Genomic DNA, 23,220 nt, shown 5'->3' with positions numbered 1-23,220 from the left:
CATCGGCCGGCACCCAAGGCTGCTGGGAGCATCGGCCGGCACCCAAGGCTGCTGGGAACATCGGCCAGTATTGTTACACAATGGACCAGAGAATATCGGGCCTTATTGTTACCTATAGGGGAGGAATCATTGGGGCTGATTCAGAGTTGAGCACTTAGATGCGATTTTTAGCACTGCAAATATCTACAGGTGATTCTAAGTTGTGTGCAACTCTTCTTGGGGCACAGCTGGACGGCGGGGCGCAGCTGGACGGAGGGGCGAGGGGCGCAGCTGGACGGAGGGGCGAGGGGCGCAGCTGGACGGAGGGGCGCAGCTGGAGGGAGGGGCGAGGGGCGCAGCTGGAGGGAGGGGCGAGGGGCGCAGCTGGAGGGAGGGGCGAGGGGCGCAGCTGGACGGAGGGGCGCAGCTGGATGGAGGGGCGAGGGGCGCAGCTAGACGGAGGGGCGAAGGGTGCAGCTAGACGGAGGGGCGCAGCTAGACGGAGGGGCGAGGGGCGCAGCTAGACGGAGGGGCGAGGGGAGCAGCTAGACAGAGGGGCGCAGCTGGAGGGAGGGGCGAGGGGCGCAGCTGGAGGGAGGGGAGAAGGGCGCAGCTGGAGGGAGGGGAGAAGGGCGAAGCTGGAGGGAGGGGCGCAGCTAGACGGAGGGGCGAGGGGAGCAGCTAGACAGAGGGGCGAGGGGCGCAGCTGGAGGGAGGGGTGAGGGGCGCAGCTGGAGGGAGGGGAGAGGGGCGAAGCTGGAGGGAGGGGCGAGGGGCGCAGCTGGACGGAGGGGCGCAGCTGGACGGAGGGGCGAGGGGCGCAGCTGGACAGAGGGGCGCAGCTGGACGGAGGGGCGAAGCTAGACGGAGGGGCGAAGCTAGACGGAGGGGCGAAGCTAGACGGAGGGGCGAAGCTAGACGGAGGGGCGAGGGGCGCAGCTAGACGGAGGGGCGAGGGGAGCAGCTAGACGGAGGGGCGAGGGCCGTAGCTAGACGGAGGGGCGAAGATGGACGGAGGGGCGAGGGCCGCAGCTAGAAGGGAGGGGCGAGGGCCGCAGCTAGAAGGGAGGGGCGAGGGCCGCAGCTAGACGGAGGGGCGAGGGGCGCAGCTAGACGGAGGGGCGAGGGGCGCAGCTAGACGGAGGGGCGAGGGGCGCAGCTAGACGGAGGGGCGAGGGGCGCAGCTAGACGGAGGGGCGCAGCTAGACGGAGGGGCGAGGGGCGCAGCTAGACGGAGGGGTGAGGGGCGCAGCTAGACGGAGGGGCGCAGCTAGACGGAGGGGCGAGGGGCGCAGCTAGACGGAGGGGCGAGGGGCGCAGCTAGACGGAGGGGCGAGGGGCGCAGCTAGACGGAGGGGCGAGGGGCGCAGCTAGACGGAGGGGCGAGGGGCGCAGCTAGACGGAGGGGCGAGGGGCGCAGCTAGACGGAGGGGCGAGGGGCGCAGCTAGACGGAGGGGCGAGGGGCGCAGCTAGACGGAGGGGCGAGGGGCGCAGCTAGACGGAGGGGCGAGGGGCGCAGCTAGACGGAGGGGCGAGGGGCGCAGCTAGACGGAGGGGCGAGGGGCGCAGCTAGACGGAGGGGCGAGGGGCACAGCTAGACGGAGGGGCAAGGGGAGCAGCTAGACGGAGGGGCGAGGGGCGCAGCTGGATGGAGGGGCGCAGCTAGACAGAGGGGCGAGGGGCGCAGCTAGACGGAGGGGCGCAGCTGGACGGCGGGGCGAGGGCCGCAGCTAGACGGAGGGGCGCAGCTAGACTGAGGGGCGCAGCTAGACGGAGGGGCGAGGGGCGCAGCTAGACGGAGGGGTGAGGGGCGGCAGCTAGACGGAGGGGCGCAGCTAGACGGAGGGGCGAGGGGCGCAGCTAGACAGAGGGGCGAGGAGCGCAGCTAGACGGAGGGGCGCAGCTAGATGGAGGGGTGAGGGGCGCTGCTAGACGGAGGGGCGAGGGGCGCAGCTAGACGGAGGGGCAAGGGGCGCAGCTGGACGGAGGGGCAAGGGGCGCAGCTAGACGGAGGGGCGAGGGGCACAGCTAGACGGAGGGGCGAGGGGCACAGCTAGACGGAGGGGCGAGGGGCGCAGCTGGACGGAGGGGCGCAGCTAGACAGAGGGTGAGGGGCGCAGCTAGACGGAGGGGCGCAGCTGGACGGCGGGGCGAGGGCCGCAGCTAGACGGAGGGGCGCAGCTAGACGGAGGGGCAAGGGGCGCAGCTAGACGGAGGGGCAAGGGGCGCAGCTAGACGGAGGGGTGAGGGACGCAGCTAGACGGAGGGGCGCAGCTAGACGGAGGGGCAAGGGGCGAAGCTGGAGGAAGGGGCGAGGGGCGCAGCTGGACAGAGGGGCGAGGGGCGCAGCTGGACGGAGGGGCGCAGCTAGACGGAGGGGCGCAGCTAGACGGAGGGGTGAGAGGCGCAGTTTTGTGGCAGATGAGGGGCGCAGTTGGATTTCAGGCACAGCTGGGTTGCGGGCGAGGGGCACAGCTGGACAGAGCGAGGGGCGCATTTGGATGGTGGGCACAGCTGTGTGGGGGGCCAGAGGCGCGGCTGGACCGAGGGCCAGGGGCGCGGCTGGACCGAGGGCCAGGGGCGCGGCTGGACAGAGGGCCAGGGGCGCGGCTGGACAGAGGGCCAGGGGCGCGGCTGGACAGAGGGCCAGGGGCGCGGCTGGACAGAGGGCCAGGGGCGCGGCTGGACAGAGGGCCAGGGGCGCGGCTGGACAGAGGGCCAGGGGCGCGGCTGGACAGAGGGCCAGGGGCGCGGCTGGACAGAGGGCCAGGGGCGCGGCTGGACAGAGGGCCAGGGGCGCGGCTGGACAGAGGGCCAGGGGCGCGGCTGGACAGAGGGCCAGGGGCGCGGCTGGACAGAGGGCCAGGGGCGCAGTTGGATGGTGGGCACAGCTGTATGGGGGGCCTGGGGCGGAGCTGGGTGGCGGACGAGGGGTGCAGCCCCTCCTGGCCGATTCCTAGCTATAGGGCTGCTCCCCGTGTGCACTGATGAGGGTGAGTGAATACAACTCCACACATGGCGAGATTTCCACAGGCAGGTCAATGCTCAGAGTGTAGAGGGAACAGCAGATGGCGCTAGTGAGCATCTCTGAATCGGCCCTTTTACCTGTGGTCCAATGAGAGGGGGCCATTATAACAATGATATTCCTTTATTGGGTGCAGGAGTTACCTGTTCTATTGTTGCAGGGCTTGTGAGAACAATGACCTAGGCCGATACACTTCCCATTGTGTGTTCCAGTCCTTCATTGTGTTCTGTGCGTCCCATCCCATTGTTCCACATAAACACAGAACATTTACACAAAGCAGTGTGGAGATGTAGGAGGCATCACAATATCACACAAACACAGACAGCGGGTGTGCAGTGACAGACGGGATTCCGGCTGGCGCTGCGGGATAGCAACTAGCCACCTGCCCTCTCCTACACCCCCTATCACACACGCACACACTCTCTCTGCTCGGGGGGGCCCCACCTGTTTGATAGGAATGGCTCTTCCACTGCCAACACTCTCAGATTTACACTCCGGGGCCCTCTTCTCTCTGTCCACCTCTGCGCCCCTCCGAGACTGGAAGAGAACAAGATACAGGGGCACATTACAATGGTACAGGAGGAGTACACGGGGCACACACACAGTAACTCCCCCTATTCTGTGCGGCAGCAGGAATCCTGCGTGGTGACACGCGTGAAATGACAGCATGCATGAAGGGGACAGATACAGGCAGACACCTCCATTCCAACCAGTTTATTTAGTTACAGACTGTCACCAGAACAGAATCGAGGAATGAAAAGAAGAAATCTGGTACAAAACAGCAGTATAGACGGGTGGCGAGTCTGAGAGAGATCTCTATGTACAGCGGACTTCTAGATAAAGTGAGGTGCAGGAAAAGTACAAGAGTACATTTACAATCCGCAAAACGCTGGCTCCAGAAAAGTGCTTCCATGGAGATACACAGCACGAGGGTTACATTCAGACAGGAAGAAACAGCAGCATGTCAATAGGGTGGGGAAGGTGCGCTTGGAGGTTCCCACCAGGATCCCCCACATCCCAGTCTCCATGTGTTATCCAGGGCTATGTCAGGAAGAGGTTGGTCCGTGCAGGCTGCAGGGTGGAGAGCAGCTGTCCAACTGAGAGGGTCACCAGCACTGAGCGCCCCCTGCCCAGGCACGGAGGAGAAGGGGGCGGCCCGTATAATTCCATTCAGGAGGGAAGATGGGGGTGTAAGGCCAGCACTCAGGGGCAGTTGGTAGAGTGAGCAGTCAGATACTTGCGGAGAACAGACACACGGCTCTGAGGAGGCGGCAGGGGAGCCAGCGGAAGCCTCTGAAACGTCCCAGTCTAGAAAAGGTGAAAGGTTCCAGTACAGAAAAGGGACGAGAGAGGAGACTCTCACATTGAGACATAAAACAGGGTCCAGCACTGTGATCTATGAGGGGTGAATATGTGAAATGAAGTCAATATTCTACTAAATGGTGTGACAATGAATGGACCTAAATTAGAGGAAATACCATGAATCTACAACCTGAAACTCCTATATCCATAACATCTTAGGACAGAAAGGAGGACCACCTGCCCAGGAGCTAGAGGGGCATCATCTATACCCATAATATCAGAGAGGAGAACCACCTGCCCAGGAGCTAGAGAGTCATCACCTATACCATAACATCAGAGAAGAGAGAACCACCTGCCCAGGAGCTAGAGGGTCATCACCTATACACATAACATCAGAGAAGAGAGAACCACCTGCCCAGGAGCTAGAGGGTCATCACCTATACACATAACATCAGAGAAGAGAGAACCACCTGCCCAGGAGATAGAGGGTCATCACCTATACCATAACATCAGAGAGGGGAACCACCTGCCCAGGAGCTAGAGGGTCATCACCTATAACCATAACATCAGAGAGGGGAACCACCTGCCCAGGAGCTAGAGGGGATGCAGTTTAAATCCCAGCGGTCCGGATCCCGGCGTTCAGAATCCCGACGCCGGAATCCCGACCGTCGAAATCCCGACAGTTTCTCCCTCCGTGGGTGTCCACTACACCCCTGGAGGGAGAATAAATTAGCGTGCCGAGCGTAGCGAGGCACCGGGCCCGCTGCGTGGCGAGCTCAGCGAGCCCGCAAGGGGGGGCGATCCACGTCCTCCCCTTGTCGGGATTTCGGCGGTCGGGATTTTGAACGCCGGGATCCCGACCGCCGGGATTTCATACTGAATCCAGCTAGAGGGTCATCACCTATATATATATATATAGTCTACTAAATGATGTGACAATGAATGGGCCATCACCTATACACATAACATCAGAGATGAGAGGAGAACCACCTAGCCAGGAGCTGGAGGGTCATTGCCTATACCCATAACATCAGAGATGAGAGGAGAACCACCTGCCCAGGAGCTAGAGGGTCATCACCTATAACCATAACATCAGAGAGGGGAACCACCTGCCCAGGAGCTAGAGGGTCATCACCTATACCCATAACATCAGAGAGGGGAAGCACCTGCCCAGGAGCTAGAGGTTCATCTCCTATACCAATAACATCAGAGGGGAACCACCTGCCCAGGAGCTAGAAGGTCATCACCTATACCCATAACATCAGAAAAGAGAGGAGAACTACCTGCCCAGGAGCTAGAGGGTCATCACCTATACCAATAACATCCGAGAAGAGAGAACCACCTGCCCAGGAGATAGAGGGTCATCACCTATACCAATAACATCCGAGAAGAGAGAACCACCTGCCCAGGAGCTAGAGGGTCATCACCTATGCCCATAATATCAGAGGGGAACCACCTGCCCAGGAGCTAGAGGGTCATCACCTATACCTATAACATCAGAGAGGGGAAGCACCTGCCCAGGAGCTAGAGGGTCATCACCTATACCCATAACATCAGAGCTGAGAGGAGGAGAACCACCTGCCCAGGAGCTAGAGGGTCATCACCTATACCCATAATATCAGAGGGGAACCACCTGCCCAGGAGCTAGAGGGTCATCATCTATACCCATAACATCAGAGAAGAGAGGAGAACCACCTGCCCAGGAGCTAGAGGGTCATCACCTATACCCATAACATCAGAGAAGAGAGGAGAACCACCTGCCCAGGAGCTAGAGAGTCATCACCTATACCAGGGCTTGGCAACACCGGCCCTCCAGATGTTGATGAACTACACATCCCAGCATGCCTTGCATCAGTTTCAGCATGGCCACATAGCAAAACTAATGCAAAGCATCCTGGGATGTGTAGTTCATTAACATCTGGAGGGCCGGTGTTGCCCAGTCCTGACCTATACCATAACATCAGAGAGGGGAACCACCTGCCCAGGAGCTAGAGGGTCATCACCTATACCATAACATCAGAGAGGGGAACCACCTGCCCAGGAGCTAGAGGGTCATCACCTATACCCATAACATCAGAGAGGGAAACCACCTGCCCAGGAGCTAGAAGGTCATCACCTATACCCATAACATCAGAGCTGAGAGGAAGAGAACCACCTGCCCAGGAGCTAGAGGGTCATCACCTATACCCATAATATCAGAGGGGAACCACCTGCCCTGGAGCTAGAGAGTCATCACCTATACCATAACATCAGAGAGGGGAACCATCTGCCCAGGAGCTAGAGGGCCATCAACTATACCCATAACATCAGAGATGAGAGGATAACCACCCGCCCAGGAGCACATCAGAGAAGAGAGGAGGACCACCTGCCCAGGAGCTAGAGGACCATCACCTATACCCATAACATCAGAGAGGGGAACCACCTGCCCAGGAGCTGGAGGGTCATCACCTATACCCATAACATCAGAGAAGAGAGGAGAACCACCTACCCAGAAGCTAGAGGGTCATCACCTATACCAGGGGTAGCCAACTCCAGTCCTCAAGAGCTACCAACAGTTCAGGATTTCCATGTCTCCTCACAGAATCGCAAGTGAAATACTTAGCTCCACCTGTGGGTCTGTTAAAATGTGTCAGTGAGTAATTAGTGTACCTCTGCAGCTAGGTAGAATGGAAAATGTGAAAAAAGAATGTGTGGTGGAGCGCTGACTATTAAAATTGATAATTGACCAATTGGGTATTACATTAATATCATTATTTAATATAACACATCATTAAAAAAACATGACAATATAATCACAATGATTAGAATAAAGAATAAAAAAAAGAAAAAAGTATAAATAAAAATAAATGAAACTGATACAATCAGTGTGACAGTATTCACCTCGACATAAACCTTAATGTGGAGAAAATATGGGTATAGTCTCACTTGTTCCTAGTAATGCTCTCTCATTAGATGGAATGCTGGATTAGCGGGTGTCCATATACCTGTTTGTCACAAAGATGCCTTTGACAAAGCCATCTGTGGATGACGAAACGCGATAGAAGGACACCTTGCTACATAATCTGTGGATTACAAATATCGTTACACCAACTCTCGCTTGGACCAGCTCTCCAAATCTCATCAAGTTACTGGACTTCCAAAAAGGGACACCACCACCTGCCAATATCCTGGAGCCCTCCATTCCGTGAGATGTGTGCCATCTTTCCTCACGAGGGGAGTTTATAACATCAGGCTACAAACAGGTATATGGACACCCGCTAATCCAGCACTCCATCTAATGAGAGCATTACTAGGAACAAGTGAGACTATACCCATATCTTCTCCACATTAAGGTTTATGTAGAGGTGAATACTGTCACACTGATTGTATCAGTTTCATTTATACTTCATTTTTTATTCTAATCATTGTGATTATATTGTCATGTTTTTTTAATGATGTGTTATATTAAATAATGATATTAATGTAATACCCAATTGGTCAATTATCAATTTTAATAGTCAGCGCTCCACCACACTTTCTTTTTTCCTCTTCAGCTTTTGCTATATAGGGGACCTACCATCCCCAGGTGTTGAGCAGCTTGGCAATACCAACTCACCTCATCTCGCGCCTTACATATTCTCTGCCATCTAGGTGGTAGGGAATATATTTTTGTCTAGAATTGAAAATGTGCACTGTTGGTAGCTCTCGAGGACAGGAGTTGGCTACCACTGACCTATACCCATAACATCAGAGAAGAGGAGAACCCAACGCCCAGGAGCTAGCGGGTCATCACCTATGCCCATAACATCAGAGAAGAGAGGAGAACCCAACGCCCAGGAGCTAGAGGGTCATCACCTATACCCATAACATCAGAGAAGAGGAGAACCCAACGCCCAGGAGCTAGAGGGTCATCACCTATGCCCATAACATCAGAGAAGAGAGGAGAACCTAATGCCCAGGTGCTAGCGGGTCATCACCTATGCCCATAACATCAGAGAAGAGGAGAACCCAACGCCCAGGAGCTAGAGGGTCATCACCTATACCCATAACATCAGAGAAGAGGAGAACCCAACGCCCAGGAGCTAGAGGGTCATCACCTATACCCATAACATCAGAGAAGAGGAGAACCCAACGCCCAGGAGCTAGAGGGTCATCACCTATACCCATAACATCAGAGAAGAGGAGAACCCAACGCCCAGGAGCTAGAGGGTCATCACCTATGCCCATAACATCAGAGAAGAGAGGAGAACCTAATGCCCAGGAGCTAGCGGGACATCACCTTTAACCATAGCATCACAGAGAACAGAAAGGAGAACCACCTGCCCTGGAGCTAACGAGACATCACCTATACCTATAATATCAAAGAAGAGCGGAGATCCCCATGCCCAGGAGTCAGCAGGACCTCACCTATACTAGGAGACTATGTAGAACCAGGTGCCTAGGAGTTAGGCGGTTGAAGGGTCCATGAAAGAAAAGCCATTAACTGTTTGGTGTTGTGCGAGTAGAAAGAAGGGAAAATATAAAGAGAGACATTGGTAGAGGGGGAAGCAAAATTGCAGTGAAGGGGAAAGAAAGGAGGAAACAGAAAAGGGGGGTGCAAGAATGGTTAAGAGAGGAAAGGGCAGTGAGAGAAGGCGTAAGGGCTACTGAAACAGTGAGCTTAGTGGAGAGAGGAATGAGGAGTGCATGGCAAGATAGAGGGAGAGGGAGAAAAAAAAAGGGGAGATAGAGGGCACTTGGATATGAGAGAACACATGGTCAAGGGCAGGCGCGAGAGAGAGCATGTGGGCAAGGGCAGGCGCGAGAGAGCAAGTGGGCAAGGGCAGGCGCAAACGCGAGAGAGCAAGTGGGCAAGCGCGAGAGAGCAAGTGGGCAAGGGCAGGCGCGAGAGAGCATGTGGGCAAGGGCAGGCGCGAGAGAGCATGTGGGCAAGGGCAGGCGCGAGAGAGCATGTGGCCAAAGGCAGGCGCGAGAGAGCATGTGGCCAAAGGCAGGCGCGAGAGAGCATGTGGGCAAGGGCAGGCGCGAGAGAGCATGTGGCCAAAGGCAGGCGCGAGAGAGCATGTGGCCAAAGGCAGGCGCGAGAGAGCATGTGGGTAAGGGCAGGCGAGAGAGCATGTGGGCAAGGGCAGATGAGAGAGCATGTGGGCAAAGGCAGGCGCCAGAGAGCATGTGGGCAAAGGCAGGCGCCAGAGAGCATGTGGGCAAAGGCAGGCGCCAGAGAGCATGTGGGCAAAGGCAGGCGCCAGAGAGCATGTGGGCAAAGGCAGGCGCCAGAGAGCATGTGGGCAAAGGCAGGCGCCAGAGAGCATGTGGGCAAAGGCAGGCGCCAGAGAGCATGTGGGCAAAGGCAGGCGCCAGAGAGCATGTGGGCAAAGGCAGGCGCCAGAGAGCATGTGGGGAAGGGCAGACGGGAGAGAGCATGCGGGGAAGGGCAGACGGGAGAGAGCATGCGGGGAAGGGCAGACGGGAGAGAGCATGCGGGGAAGGGCAGACGGGAGAGAGCATGTGGGCAATGGCAGGCGCGAGAGAGCATGTGGGCAATGGCAGGCGCGAGAGAGCAAGTGGGCAAGGGCCGGTGCGAGAGCGCAAGTGGGCAAGCGCGAGAGAGCATGTGGGCAAGGGCAGGCGCGAGAGAGCAAGTGGGCAAGGGCAGGCGCGAGAGAGCAAGTGGGCAAGGGCAGGCGCGAGAGAGCATGTGGGCAAGGGCAGGCGCGAGAGAGCATGTGGGCAAAGGCAGGCGCGAGAGAGCATGTGGGCAAAGGCAGGCGCCAGAGAGCATGTGGGCAAAGGCAGGCGCCAGAGAGCATGTGGGGAAGGGCAGACGGGAGAGAGCATGTGGGGAAGGGCAGACGGGAGAGAGCATTTGGGGAAGGGCAGACGGGAGAGAGCATGTGGGCAAAGGCAGATGGGAGAGAGCATGTGGGGAAGGGCAGACTGGAGAGAGAATATGGGGAAGGGCAGACAGGAGAGAGCCTGCGGGGAAGGGCAGACAGGAGAGAGCATGCGGGGAAGGGCAGACAGGAGAGAGCAAGTGGGGAAGGGCAGGCGCGAGAGAGCATGTGGGTAAGGGCAGGCGCGAGAGAGCATGTGGGCAAAGGCAGGCGCGAGAGAGCATGTGGGCAAAGGCAGGCGCGAGAGAGCATGTGGGCAAAGGCAGGCGCGAGAGAGCATGTGGGCAAAGGCAGGCGCTAGAGAGCATGTGGGCAAAGGCAGACGGGAGAGAGCATGTGGGCAAAGGCAGGCGCGAGAGAGCATGTGGGCAAAGGCAGGCGCGAGAGAGCATGTGGGGAAGGGCAGACAGGAGAGAGCATGTGGGGAAGGGCAGACAGGAGAGAGCATGTGGGGAAGGGCAGACAGGAGAGAGCATGTGGGGAAGGGCAGACAGTAGAGAGCATGTGGGGAAGGGCAGACAGGAGAGAGCATGCGGGGAAGGGCAGACAGGAGAGAGCATGCGGGGAAGGGCAGACGGGAGAGAGCATGTGGGCAATGGCAGGCGCGAGAGAGCAAGTGGGCAAGGGCCGGTGCGAGAGAGCAAGTGGGCAAGGGCGAGAGAGCATGTGGGCAAGGGCAGGCGCGAGAGAGCAAGTGGGCAAGGGCAGGCGCGAGAGAGCAAGTGGGCAAGGGCAGGCGCGAGAGAGCAAGTGGGCAAGGGCAGGCGCGAGAGAGCAAGTGGGCAAGGGCAGGCGCGAGAGAGCAAGTGGGCAAGGGCAGGCGCGAGAGAGCAAGTGGGCAAGGGCAGGCGCGAGAGAGCATGTGGGGAAGGGCAGACAGGAGAGAGCATTTGGGGAAGGGCAGACAGGAGAGAGCATTTGGGGAAGGGCAGACAGGAGAGAGCATGTGGGGAAGGGCAGACAGGAGAGAGCATGTGGGGAAGGGCAGACAGGAGACAGGGAAGATGAGGCTGGAAGTATAATGCACAGAGCATCGGGCAGGTTACATTATTCAGAGTTACAAGACTCACTCCATAGATGGCAATAGAAGAAAACATGACCCAAATACATCTCCTGCCTCTCTCTTTAATGTCACAGGATGGGAGAATCTATTGGACGAGGTCCCAGGCTCTCAGCTACTATCACTACGTAGGACCACACCAGTACAGAAGCTGCAGCTCCCACCCCATCTTTGTCACTCCTCAGTCATCAGTCCAGCGCTGGTCTCAGCTCTGATCTCATTCCGTGACCCATAGCGGTACCACATCCAGAGATAACTGCACTGATACAGTAATGTAAGCCCACAGGACACTGTACCAGTGCAGTTATCTCAGGATGGGCAATGTGGTACCGCTATGGGTCACAGAACAGCCAGGATACAGTGTCCTGTGGGCATACATTACTTTATCAGTGCCGTAAAGTCAGGATGGGCAATAGGGCACTGCTATGGTTCATAGAACAGACATGATACAGTGTCATCTGGGCATACATTACTGTATCAGTGCTGATGGGTAATGTGGTACTGCTATGGGTCACAGAACAGCCAGGATACAGTGTCCTGTGGGCATACATTACTGTATTAGTGCTGTAAGGTCAGCATGGGCAATGTGGTACCGCTATGGGTCACAGAACATCCGGGATACAGTATTACTGTCAGTGCAGTTAACTTAGGATGGGTAATGTGGTACCGCTATGGGTCACAGAACAGCCGGGATACAGTGTCCTGTGGGCATACATTACTGTATTAGTGCTGTAAGGTCAGCATGGGTAATGTGGTACCGCTATGGGTCACAGAACAGACATGATACAGTGTCCTGTGGTCATACATTACTGTATCAGTGCTGATGGATAATGTGGTATTGCTATAGGTCACAGAACAGGAGTTATAAAGTGTCCAAGCGGTCATACTAGCAGGTAGAGTAGGGAGGGAGGTCATTCTAGAAAGGTCATATAGACAGGAAGAGATCTCATACGGGAAGGGATCACAGGAAGCGAGGCCATAGGGGTCCTATTCTGTCCTGTGGGCATACATTACTGTATTAGTGCTGTAAGGTCAGCATGGGCAATGTGCTACCACTATGGGTCACAGAACAGCTGGGATACAGTGTCCTGTGGGCATACATTACTGTATCAGTGCTGATGGATAATGTGGTATTGCTATAGGTCACAGAACAGGAGTTATAAAGTGTCCAAGTGGTCATACTAGCAGGTAGAGTAGGGAGGGAGGTCATTCTAGAAAGGTCATATAGACAGGAAGAGATCTCATACGGGAAGGGATCACAGGAAGCGAGGCCATAGGGGTCCTATTCTGTCCTGTGGGCATACATTACTGTATTAGTGCTGTAAGGTCAGCATGGGCAATGTGCTACCACTATGGGTCACAGAACAGCTGGGATACAGTGTCCTGTGGGCATACATTACTGTATTGGTGCTGTAAGGTCAGCATGGGCAATGTGGTACAGCTATGGGTCATAGAACAGCCGGGATACAGTGTCCTGTGGGCATACATTACTGTATCAGTTCCATAAGGTCAGGATGGGCAATGTGGTACAGCTATGGGTCATAGAACAGCCGGGATACAGTGTCCTGTGGGCATACATTACTGTATCAGTGTAGTTATCTCAGGATGGGTAATGTGGTACCGCTATGGGTCACAGAACAGACATGATACAGTGTCCTGTGGGCAAACATTACTGTATCAGTGCTAATGGGTAATGTGGTATTGCTATGGGTCACAGAACAGCCGGGATACAGTGTCCTGTGGGCAAACATTACTGAATCAGTGCAGTTCTCTCAGGATGGGTAATGTGGTACCGCTATGGGTCACAGAACAGACATGATACAGTGTCCTGTGGGCATACATTACTGTATCAGTGCTGATGGGTAATGTGGTATTGCTATGGGTCATAGAACAGCCGGGATACAGTGTCCTGTGGGCATACATTACTGTATTAGTACTGTAAGGTCAGCATGGGCAATGTGGTACAGCTATGGGTCATAGAACAGCCGGGATACAGCGTCCTGTGGGCATACATTACTGAATCAGTGCAGTTCTCTCAGGATGGGTAATGTGGTACCGCTATGGGTCACAGAACAGACATGATACAGTGTCCTGTGGTCATACATTACTGTATAAGTGCTGATGGGTAATGTGGTATTGCTATAGGTCACAGAACAGGAGTTATAAAGTGTCCAAGCGGTCATACTAGCAGGTAGAGTAGGGAGGGAGGTCATTCTAGAAAGGTCATATAGACAGGAAGAGATCTCATACGGGAAGGGATCACAGGAAGCGAGGCCATAGGGGTCCTATTCTGTCCTGTGGGCATACATTACTGTATTAGTGCTGTAAGGTCAGCATGGGCAATGTGCTACCGCTATGGGTCACAGAACAGTCGGGATACAGTGTCCTGTGGGCATACATTACTGTATTGGTGCTGTAAGGTCAGCATGGGCAATGTGGTACCACTATGGATCACAGAACAGCCGGGATACAGTGTCCTGTGGGCATACATTACTGTATTAGTGCAGTTATCTCAGGATGGGTAATGTGGTACCGCTATGGGTCACAGAACAGCCGGAATACAGTGTCCTGTGGGCATACATTACCGGATCAGTGCAGTTATCTCAGGATGGGCAATGTGGTACCGCTATGGGTCACAGAACAGCCGGGATACAGTGTCCTGTGGCCATACATTACTGTATCAGTGCTGATGGGTAATGTGGTACCGCTATGGGTCACAGAACAGCCGGGATACAGTGTCCTGTGGGCATACATTACTATATCAGTGCAGTTATCTCAGGATGGGCAATGTGGTACCGCTATGGGACACAGAACAGCCGGGATACAGTGTCCTGTGGGCATACATTACTGTATCAGTGCAGTTATCTCAGGATGGGCAATGTGGTACCGATATGGGTCACAGAACAGACATGATACTGTGTCCTGTGGGCATACATTACTGTATCAGTGCTGATGGGTAATGTGGTATTGCTATTGGTCACAGAACAGCCGGGATACAATGTCATGTGGTCATACATTACTGTATCACTGCTAATGGGTAATGTGGTATTGCTATGGGTCACAGAACAGCCGGGATACAGTGTCCTGTGGGCATACATTACTGTATCAGTGCAGTTCTCTCAGGATGGGTAATGTGGTACCGCTATGAGTCACAGAATAGCCGGGATACAGTGTCCTGTGGGCATACATTACTGTATTAGTGCAGTTATCTCAGGATGGGTAATGTGGTACCGCTATGGGTCACAGAACAGCCGGGATGCAGTGTCCTGTGGGCATACATTACTGTATCAGTGCAGTTATCTCAGGATGGGCAATGTGGTACCGCTATGGGTCACAGAACAGCCGGGATACAGTGTCCTGTGGGCATACATTACTGTATCAGTGCAGTTATCTCAGGATGGGCAATGTGGTACCGATATGGGTCACAGAACAGACATGATACAGTGTCCTGTGGGCATACATTACTGTATCAGTGCTGATGGGTAATGTGGTATTGCTATGGGTCACAGAACAGCCGGGATATAGTGTCCTGTGGGCATACATTACTGTATCAGTGCAGTTATCTCAGGATGGGCAATGTGGTACCGATATGGGTCACAGAATAGACATGATACAGTGTCCTGTGGGCATACATTACTGTATCAGTGCTGATGGGTAATGTGGTATTGCTATGGGTCACAGAACAGCCGGGATACAGTGTCCTGTGGGCATACATTACTGTATTAGTGCTGTAAGGTCAGGATGAGCAATGTGGTACCGCTATGGGACACAGAACAGCCGGGATACAGTGTCCTGTGGGCATACATTATCAGTGCAGTTATCTCAGGATGGGTAATGTGGTATTGCTATGGGACACAGAACAGCCGGGATACAGTGTCCTGTGGGCATACATTACTGTATCAGTGCTGATGGGTAATGTGGCACTGCTATAGTTATACAGGTGTTATACAGTGTCCAAGTGGTCATACTAGCAGGTATAGTAGGGAGAGAGGGAGGTCATCCTAGAGAGGTCATAAAGACAGGAAGTGCAGGGAGGAAGCTCACACGGGCAGGGATCACAGGAAGTGAGGTCATAGGGGTCCTATTCTGAATAGTGTAACTTCCAGTTACCATATGCATTGTGCAAGGGGAATAAGCTACTAACAATTGCGTATGGATCCGGACCTGGACTGACAGGAAGCCGGCGTGTCTGTGACATCAGCACTGACCACCCTGCCCCAGATCTACTCACATTAGCACAGATGGCAAAAACTTTTAGATGGTTCAGGAATTGCGAATTGGTAGCCATTCATTTGCAATTCTCTCATGGGTTAGCAAGGGGTCTTCTTTTCCTGCCTGGGCAGCAGCTTTCTCCTCGCAATCCACTGCGAATTCTCACAACAGGGGTGAAGTCTGAATTAGGCCCATAGTCAGGTGTCACAAACCAGAATGGGCTATCCTATGATCCTCATTTCCCTGGGGGACTCCGCATTCCCTACGCCTCCCTCCCTGCTCAGGCCTAATGAGGAAACAGATGAGTGATTTACAGATTGTACTTACTGTGAAAATGTTGGAGCGACGTTTGCTTTGTTTGCGAATCGGTGTTGGCGTGCTGGATGCTGCAATGGTCTCAATACGCAATTCCCGTTGGCTTATACTGGGCGTAGATGGGACAGAAGAGGAATAATCACTGAATGTTCCTCCACCATTTGTGGCCTAGACAAACACAGAGCAAGAGCAACCAGGTGTAATTCAGGTCATAATACAGTATGAGCAACAAACAGATAGAGATCTGGCAGCAATGCCTAGACCCACAGGAGACCCCTTAGCCGGACATTCTACAGAGACCCACAGGAGACCCCTTAGCCGGACATTCTACAGAGACACAGGAGACCCCTTAGCCGGACATTCTACAGAGACCCACAGGAGACCCCTTACCCGGACATTCTACAGAGACACAGGAGACCCCTTAGCCGGACATTCTACACAGAGACACAGGAGACCCCTTAGCCGGACATTCTACAGACCCACAGGAGACCCCTTAGCCGGACATTCTACAGAGACCCACAGGAGACCCCTTAGCCGGACATTCTACAGAGACACAGGAGACCCCTTAGCCGGACATTCTACAGAGACCCACAGGAGACCCCTTAGCCGGACGTTCTACAGAGACCCACAGGAGACCCCTTAGCCGGACATCCTACAGAGACACAGGAGACCCCTTAGCCGGACATTCTACACAGAGACACAGGAGACCCCTTAGCCGGACATTCTACACAGAGACACAGGAGACCCCTTAGCCGGACATTCTACACAGAGACACAGGAGACCCCTTAGCCGGACATTCTACACAGAGACACAGGAGACCCCTTAGCCGGACATTCTACACAGAGACACAGGAGACCCCTTAGCCGGACATTCTACACAGAGACACAGGAGACCCCGTACTCGGACATTCTACAGAGACACAGGAGACCCCTTAGCCGGACATTCTACACAGAGACACAGGAGACCCCTTACTCTGACATTCTACAGAGACAAAGGAGACCCCTTAGCCGGACATTCTACAGAGACCCACAGGAGACCCCTTACCCGGACATTCTACAGAGACACAGGAGACCCCTTACCCGGACATTCTACAGAGACCCACAGGAGACCCCGTACTCGGACATTCTACAGAGACACAGGAGACCCCTTAGCCGGACATTCTACACAGAGACACAGGAGACCCCTTACTCTGACATTCTACAGAGACACAGGAGACCCCTTAGCCGGACATTCTACAGAGACCCACAGGAGACCCCTTACCCGGACATTCTACAGAGACACAGGAGACCCCTTACCCGGACATTCTACAGAGACCCACAGGAGACCCCTTACTCGGACATTCTACAGAGACACAGGAGACCCCTTAGCCGGACATTCTACAGAGACCCACAGGAGACCCCTTACCCGGACATTCTACAGAGACACAGGAGACCCCTTAGCCGGACATTCAACAGAGAACCACAGGAGACCCCTTACTCGGACATTCTACAGAGACACAGGAGACCCCTTAGCCGGACATTCTACAGAGACCCACAGGAGACCCCTTACCCGGACATTCTACAGAGACCCACAGGAGACCCCTTACCCGGACATTCTACAGAGACCCACAGGAGACCCCTTACCCGGACATTCTACAGAGACCCACAGCAGACCCCTTAGCCGGACATTCTACACAGAGACACAGGAGACCCCGTACTCGGACATTCTACAGAGACACAGGAGACCCCTTAGCCGGACATTCTACACAGAGACACAGGAGACCCCTTAGCCGGACATTCTACAGAGACCCACAGGAGACCCCTTACCCAGACATTCTACAGAGACACAGGAGACCCCTTAGCCGGACATTCTACAGAGACCCACAGGAGACCCCTTACTCGGACATTCTACAGAGACACAGGAGACCCCTTAGCCGGACATTCTACAGAGACCCACAGGAGACCCCTTACCCGGACATTCTACAGAGACACAGGAGACCCCTTAGCCGGACATTCTACAGAGACTCACAGCAGACCCCTTAGCCGGACATCCTACAGAGACTCACAGCAGACCCCTTAGCCGGACATTCTACAGAGACACAGGAGACCCCTTAGCCGGACATTCTACAGAGACACACAGAAGACCCCTTAGCCGGACATTCTACAGAGACTCACAGCAGACCCCTTAGCCGGACATTCTACACAGAGACACAGGAGACCCCTTAGCCGGACATTCTACACAGAGACACAGGAGACCCCGTACTCGGACATTCTACAGAGACACAGGAGACCCCTTAGCCGGACATTCTACAGAGACCCACAGGAGACCCCGTACTCGGACATTCTACAGAGACACAGGAGACCCCTTAGCCGGACATTCTACACAGAGACACAGGAGACCCCTTACTCTGACATTCTACAGAAACACAGAAGACCCCTTACCCGGACATTCTACAGAGACCCACAGGAGACCCCTTACTCGGACATTCTACAGAGACACAGGAGACCCCTTAGCCGGACATTCTACACAGAGACACAGGAGACCCCTTACTCTGACATTCTACAGAGACCCACAGGAGACCCCTTAGCCGGACATTCTACACAGAGACACAGGAGACCCCGTACTCGGACATTCTACAGAGACACAGGAGACCCCTTAGCCGGACATTCTACACAGAGACACAGGAGACCCCGTACTCGGACATTCTACACAGAGACACAGGAGACCCCTTACTCGGACATTCTACAGAAACACAGAAGACCCCTTACCCGGACATTCTAAAGAGACCCACAGGAGACCCCTTACTCTGACATTCTACAGAGACACAGGAGACCCCTTAGCCGGACATTCTACAGAGACCCACAGGAGACTTCTTAGCCAGACATTCTACAGAGACACAGGAGACCCTCATATTAAACTTGAGCTGCAGCCTGATTATCCCCCTCAGTGCCATGGTACCCGTCCCAACCAAAAGGGTCCGATCTGGGGCCACAGGCTCCTATGATTACAAAATAGAACTGCGCAGTAAAGGGGGAAATAGTACATGCAATTTAATTATACCAATATAAAACACATATAAAACATACACAAACAAAATTAAAACACAATTTATGGGCACAACCGGTTGTGTCAAAATTAATAGATTTAAAACCAAATAGATTTTGCTTCCCTTAGTTTATCATGGTCGTTTTAGTATGTTAGTTGTGAAAGATACTGATTGAGTCACAGTCTTTGTATGGATTAGTAGATATTACTGTCCAGGTTTTATTATTTATGTCTGGCCAGACAGTATTGTGTTAGGGGTACCTTACAGCTGCCACCTGTAGTTCCTCCGGCCTCCCAGTGGATGGTGCTGAATCACCTGTGTTTGTCCAACTATGTCTGGAGTCACCTTCGGACTTGTGGGCTGATAGTAAGCCTGTATGGATTCCCCTATGGTGCAAAAAAGAAGTTTTTGTAAATATCCAATATCCAACGCGTTTCTACTTGCTACCTTCCATTTTCTTTCCTTGATAAAGCCGCTGAGACCGTGTACGGAGGCGGGGAAACGCGTTGGATATTGGATATTTACAAAAACTTCTTTTTTGCACCATAGGGGAATCCATACAGGCTTACTATCAGCCCACAAGTCCGAAGGTGACTCCAGACATAGTTGGACAAACACAGGTGATTCAGCACCATCCACTGGGAGGCCGGAGGAACTACAGGTGGCAGCTGTAAGGTACCCCTAACACAATACTGTCTGGCCAGACATAAATAATAAAACCTGGACAGTAATATCTACTAATCCATACAAAGACTGTGACTCAATCAGTATCTTTCACAACTAACATACTAAAACGACCATGATAAACTAAGGGAAGCAAAATCTATTTGGTTTTAAATCTATTAATTTTGACACAACCGGTTGTACCCATAAATAGTGTTTTAATTTTGTTTGTGTATGTTTTATATGTGTTTTATATTGGTATAATTAAATTGCATGTACTATTTCCCCCTTTACTGCGCAGTTCTATTTTGTGTTTTTTTCTGGTAACTAACTTGGGGAATTGAGCTGTCCCCCACAGAACAGCAGCAGTTTATGAGGTGTGATAGTCCGTGCTACAGTATATTACGGATTAGGTGTGTCAAACCACCCGCAGCGCAGGACTTAACCAAAATTCCTATGATTACACAATGAAGTAACAGGACCCTGTATGTGATGTTATACAAAACCACATTGCACCAATTCCCCATTTATAAACACAAAGGATTGCCCTGGAGATGAGAAGACAATACAGATACACTGAGGATTTGGCAGCACGAGGGCAGCGGTGAGGTGATATGCCAGCTACCATCTTCTCCTGAGACTTACGGAAACGGCTAACAGGAACCAGCCACAGTCACCTGCAGCAGCTTCTCCCATCACCCAGAGGTAAGTCACTGTCACCTGCAGCAGCTCCTCCCGTCACCCAGAGGTAAGTCACAGTCACCTGCAGCAGCTCCTCCCATCACCCAGAGGTAAGTCACTGTAACCTGCAGCAGCTCCTCCCATCACCCAGAGGTAAGTCACAGTCACCTGCAGTAAGCTCCTCCCATCACCCGGAGGTAAGTCAGTCACCTGCAGTAAGCTCCTCCCATCACCCACAGGTAAGTCACAGTCACCTGCAGCAGCTCCTCCCATCACCCAGAGGTAAGTCACAGTCACCTGCAGTAAGCTCCTCCCATCACCCAGAGGCAAGTCAGTCACCTGCAGTAAGCTCCTCCCATCACCCACAGGTAAGTCACTGTCACCTGCAGCAGCTCCTCCCATCACCCAGAGGTAAGTCACTGTAACCTGCAGCAGCTCCTCCCATCACCCACAGGTAAGTCACAGTCACCTGCAGCAGCTCCTCCCATCACCCAGAGGTAAGTCACAGTCACCTGCAGCAGCTCCTCCCATCACCCAGAGGTAAGTCACAGTCACCTGCAGCAGCTCCTCCCATCACCCAGAGGTAAGTCACTGTAACCTGCAGCAGCTCCTCCCATCACCCACAGGTAAGTCACAGTCACCTGCAGCAGCTCCTCCCATCACCCACAGGTAAGTCACAGTCACCTGCAGCAGCTCCTCCCATCACCCAGAGGTAAGTCACAGTCACCTGCAGCAGCTTCTCCCATCACCCAGAGGTAAGTCACTGTCACCTGCAGCAGCTCCTCCCGTCACCCAGAGGTAAGTCACAGTCACCTGCAGCAGCTCCTCCCATCACCCAGAGGTAAGTCACTGTAACCTGCAGCAGCTCCTCCCATCACCCAGAGGTAAGTCACAGTCACCTGCAGTAAGCTCCTCCCATCACCCGGAGGTAAGTCAGTCACCTGCAGTAAGCTCCTCCCATCACCCACAGGTAAGTCACAGTCACCTGCAGCAGCTCCTCCCATCACCCACAGGTAAGTCACAGTCACCTGCAGCAGCTCCTCCCATCACCCAGAGGTAAGTCACAGTCACCTGCAGCAGCTCCTCCCATCACCCAGAGGTAAGTCACTGTCACCTGCAGCAGCTCCTCCCATCACCCAGAGGTAAGTCACTGTAACCTGCAGCAGCTCCTCCCATCACCCAGAGGTAAGTCACAGTCACCTGCAGTAAGCTCCTCCCATCACCCAGAGGTAAGTCAGTCACCTGCAGTAAGCTCCTCCCATCACCCACAGGTAAGTCACTGTCACCTGCAGCAGCTCCTCCCATAACCCAGAGGTAAGTCACAGTCCCCTGCAGCAGCTCCTCCCATCACCCACAGGTAAGTCACAGTCACCTGCAGCAGCTCCTCCCATAACCCAGAGGTAAGTCACCGTCCCCTGCAGCAGATCCTCCCATCACCCACAGGTAAGTCAGTCACCTGCAGCAGCTCCTCCCATCACCCACAGGTAAGTCACTGTCACCTGCAGCAGCTCCTCCCATCACCCAGAGGTAAGTCACTGTAACCTGCAGCAGCTCCTCCCATCACCCACAGGTAAGTCACAGTCACCTGCAGCAGCTCCTCCCATCACCCAGAGGTAAGTCACAGTCACCTGAAGCAGCTCCTCCCATCACCCAGAGGTAAGTCACTGTCACCTGCAGCAGCTCCTCCCCTCACCCAGAGGTAAGTCACTGTAACCTGCAGCAGCTCCTCCCATCACCCACAGGTAAGTCACAGTCACCTGCAGTAAGCTCCTCCCATCACCCAGAGGTAAGTCACCGTCCCCTGCAGCAGATCCTCCCATCACCCAGAGGTAAGTCACAGTCACCTGCAGCAGCTCCTCCCATCACCCACAGGTAAGTCACGGTCACCTGCAGCAGCTCCTCCCATCACCCACAGGTAAGTCACAGTCACCTGCAGCAGATCCTCCCATCACCCAGAGGTAAGTCACAGTCACCTGCAGCAGCTCCTCCCATCACCCAGAGGTAAGTCACGGTCACCTGCAGCAGCTCCTCCCGTCACCCAGAGGTAAGTCACAGTCACCTGCAGCAGCTCCTCCCACCACCCACAGGAACCAGCCACAGTCACCTGCAGCAGCTCCTCCCATCACCCAGAGGTAAGTCACAGTCACCTGCAGCAGCTCCTCCCATCACCCAGAGGTAAGTCACAGTCACCTGCAGCAGCTCCTCCCGTCACCCAGAGGTAAGTCACAGTCACCTGCAGCAGCTCCTCCCACCACCCACAGTCACCTGCAGCAGCTCCTCCCATTACCCAGAGGTAAGTCACAGTCCCCTGCAGCAGCTCCTCCCATCACCCAGAGGTAAGTCACTGTCACCTGCAGCAGCTCCTCCCATCACCCACAGGTAAGTCACTGTCACCTGCAGCAGCTCCTCCCATCACCCAGAGGTAAGTCACTGTAACCTGCAGCAGCTCCTCCCATCACCCACAGGTAAGTCACAGTCACCTGCAGCAGCTCCTCCCATCACCCAGAGGTAAGTCACAGTCACCTGCAGCAGCTCCTCCCATCACCCAGAGGTAAGTCACTGTCACCTGCAGCAGCTCCTCCCATCACCCAGAGGTAAGTCACTGTAACCTGCAGCAGCTCCTCCCATCACCCAGAGGTAAGTCACAGTCACCTGCAGTAAGCTCCTCCCATCACCCAGAGGTAAGTCAGTCACCTGCAGTAAGCTCCTCCCATCACCCACAGGTAAGTCACTGTCACCTGCAGCAGCTCCTCCCATAACCCAGAGGTAAGTCACAGTCCCCTGCAGCAGCTCCTCCCATCACCCACAGGTAAGTCACAGTCACCTGCAGCAGCTCCTCCCATAACCCAGAGGTAAGTCACCGTCCCCTGCAGCAGATCCTCCCATCACCCAGAGGTAAGTCACTGTCACCTGCAGCAGCTCCTCCCATCACCCACAGGTAAGTCACAGTCACCTGCAGCAGCTCCTCCCATCACCCACAGGTAAGTCACGGTCACCTGCAGCAGCTCCTCCCATCACCCAGAGGTAAGTCACAGTCACCTGCAGCAGCTCCTCCCATCACCCAGAGGTAAGTCACAGTCACCT

General features: G+C 54.4%; 1 protein-coding gene across 1 annotated transcript in view; it reads right to left on the bottom strand.

The window, feature by feature from the left end:
* Positions 1 to 23,220, bottom strand: part of AGAP3 (ArfGAP with GTPase domain, ankyrin repeat and PH domain 3) — a 158,805-nt gene that overhangs the window by 95,911 nt on the left and 39,674 nt on the right. Inside the window, 2 exon segments of the mRNA XM_083186519.1 lie at positions 3,450 to 3,542; positions 15,780 to 15,935. Coding sequence (XP_083042645.1) covers positions 3,450 to 3,542; positions 15,780 to 15,935 — 249 coding nt within the window.

Source organism: Crinia signifera, chromosome 5, assembly GCF_055691185.1.
Source record: "Crinia signifera chromosome 5, ASM5569118v1, whole genome shotgun sequence".
NCBI classification, from domain to species: Eukaryota; Metazoa; Chordata; class Amphibia; order Anura; family Myobatrachidae; genus Crinia; species Crinia signifera.
Note: the sequence above shows the minus strand (reverse complement) of the source record. Positions and strands in the feature narration are given on the sequence as shown.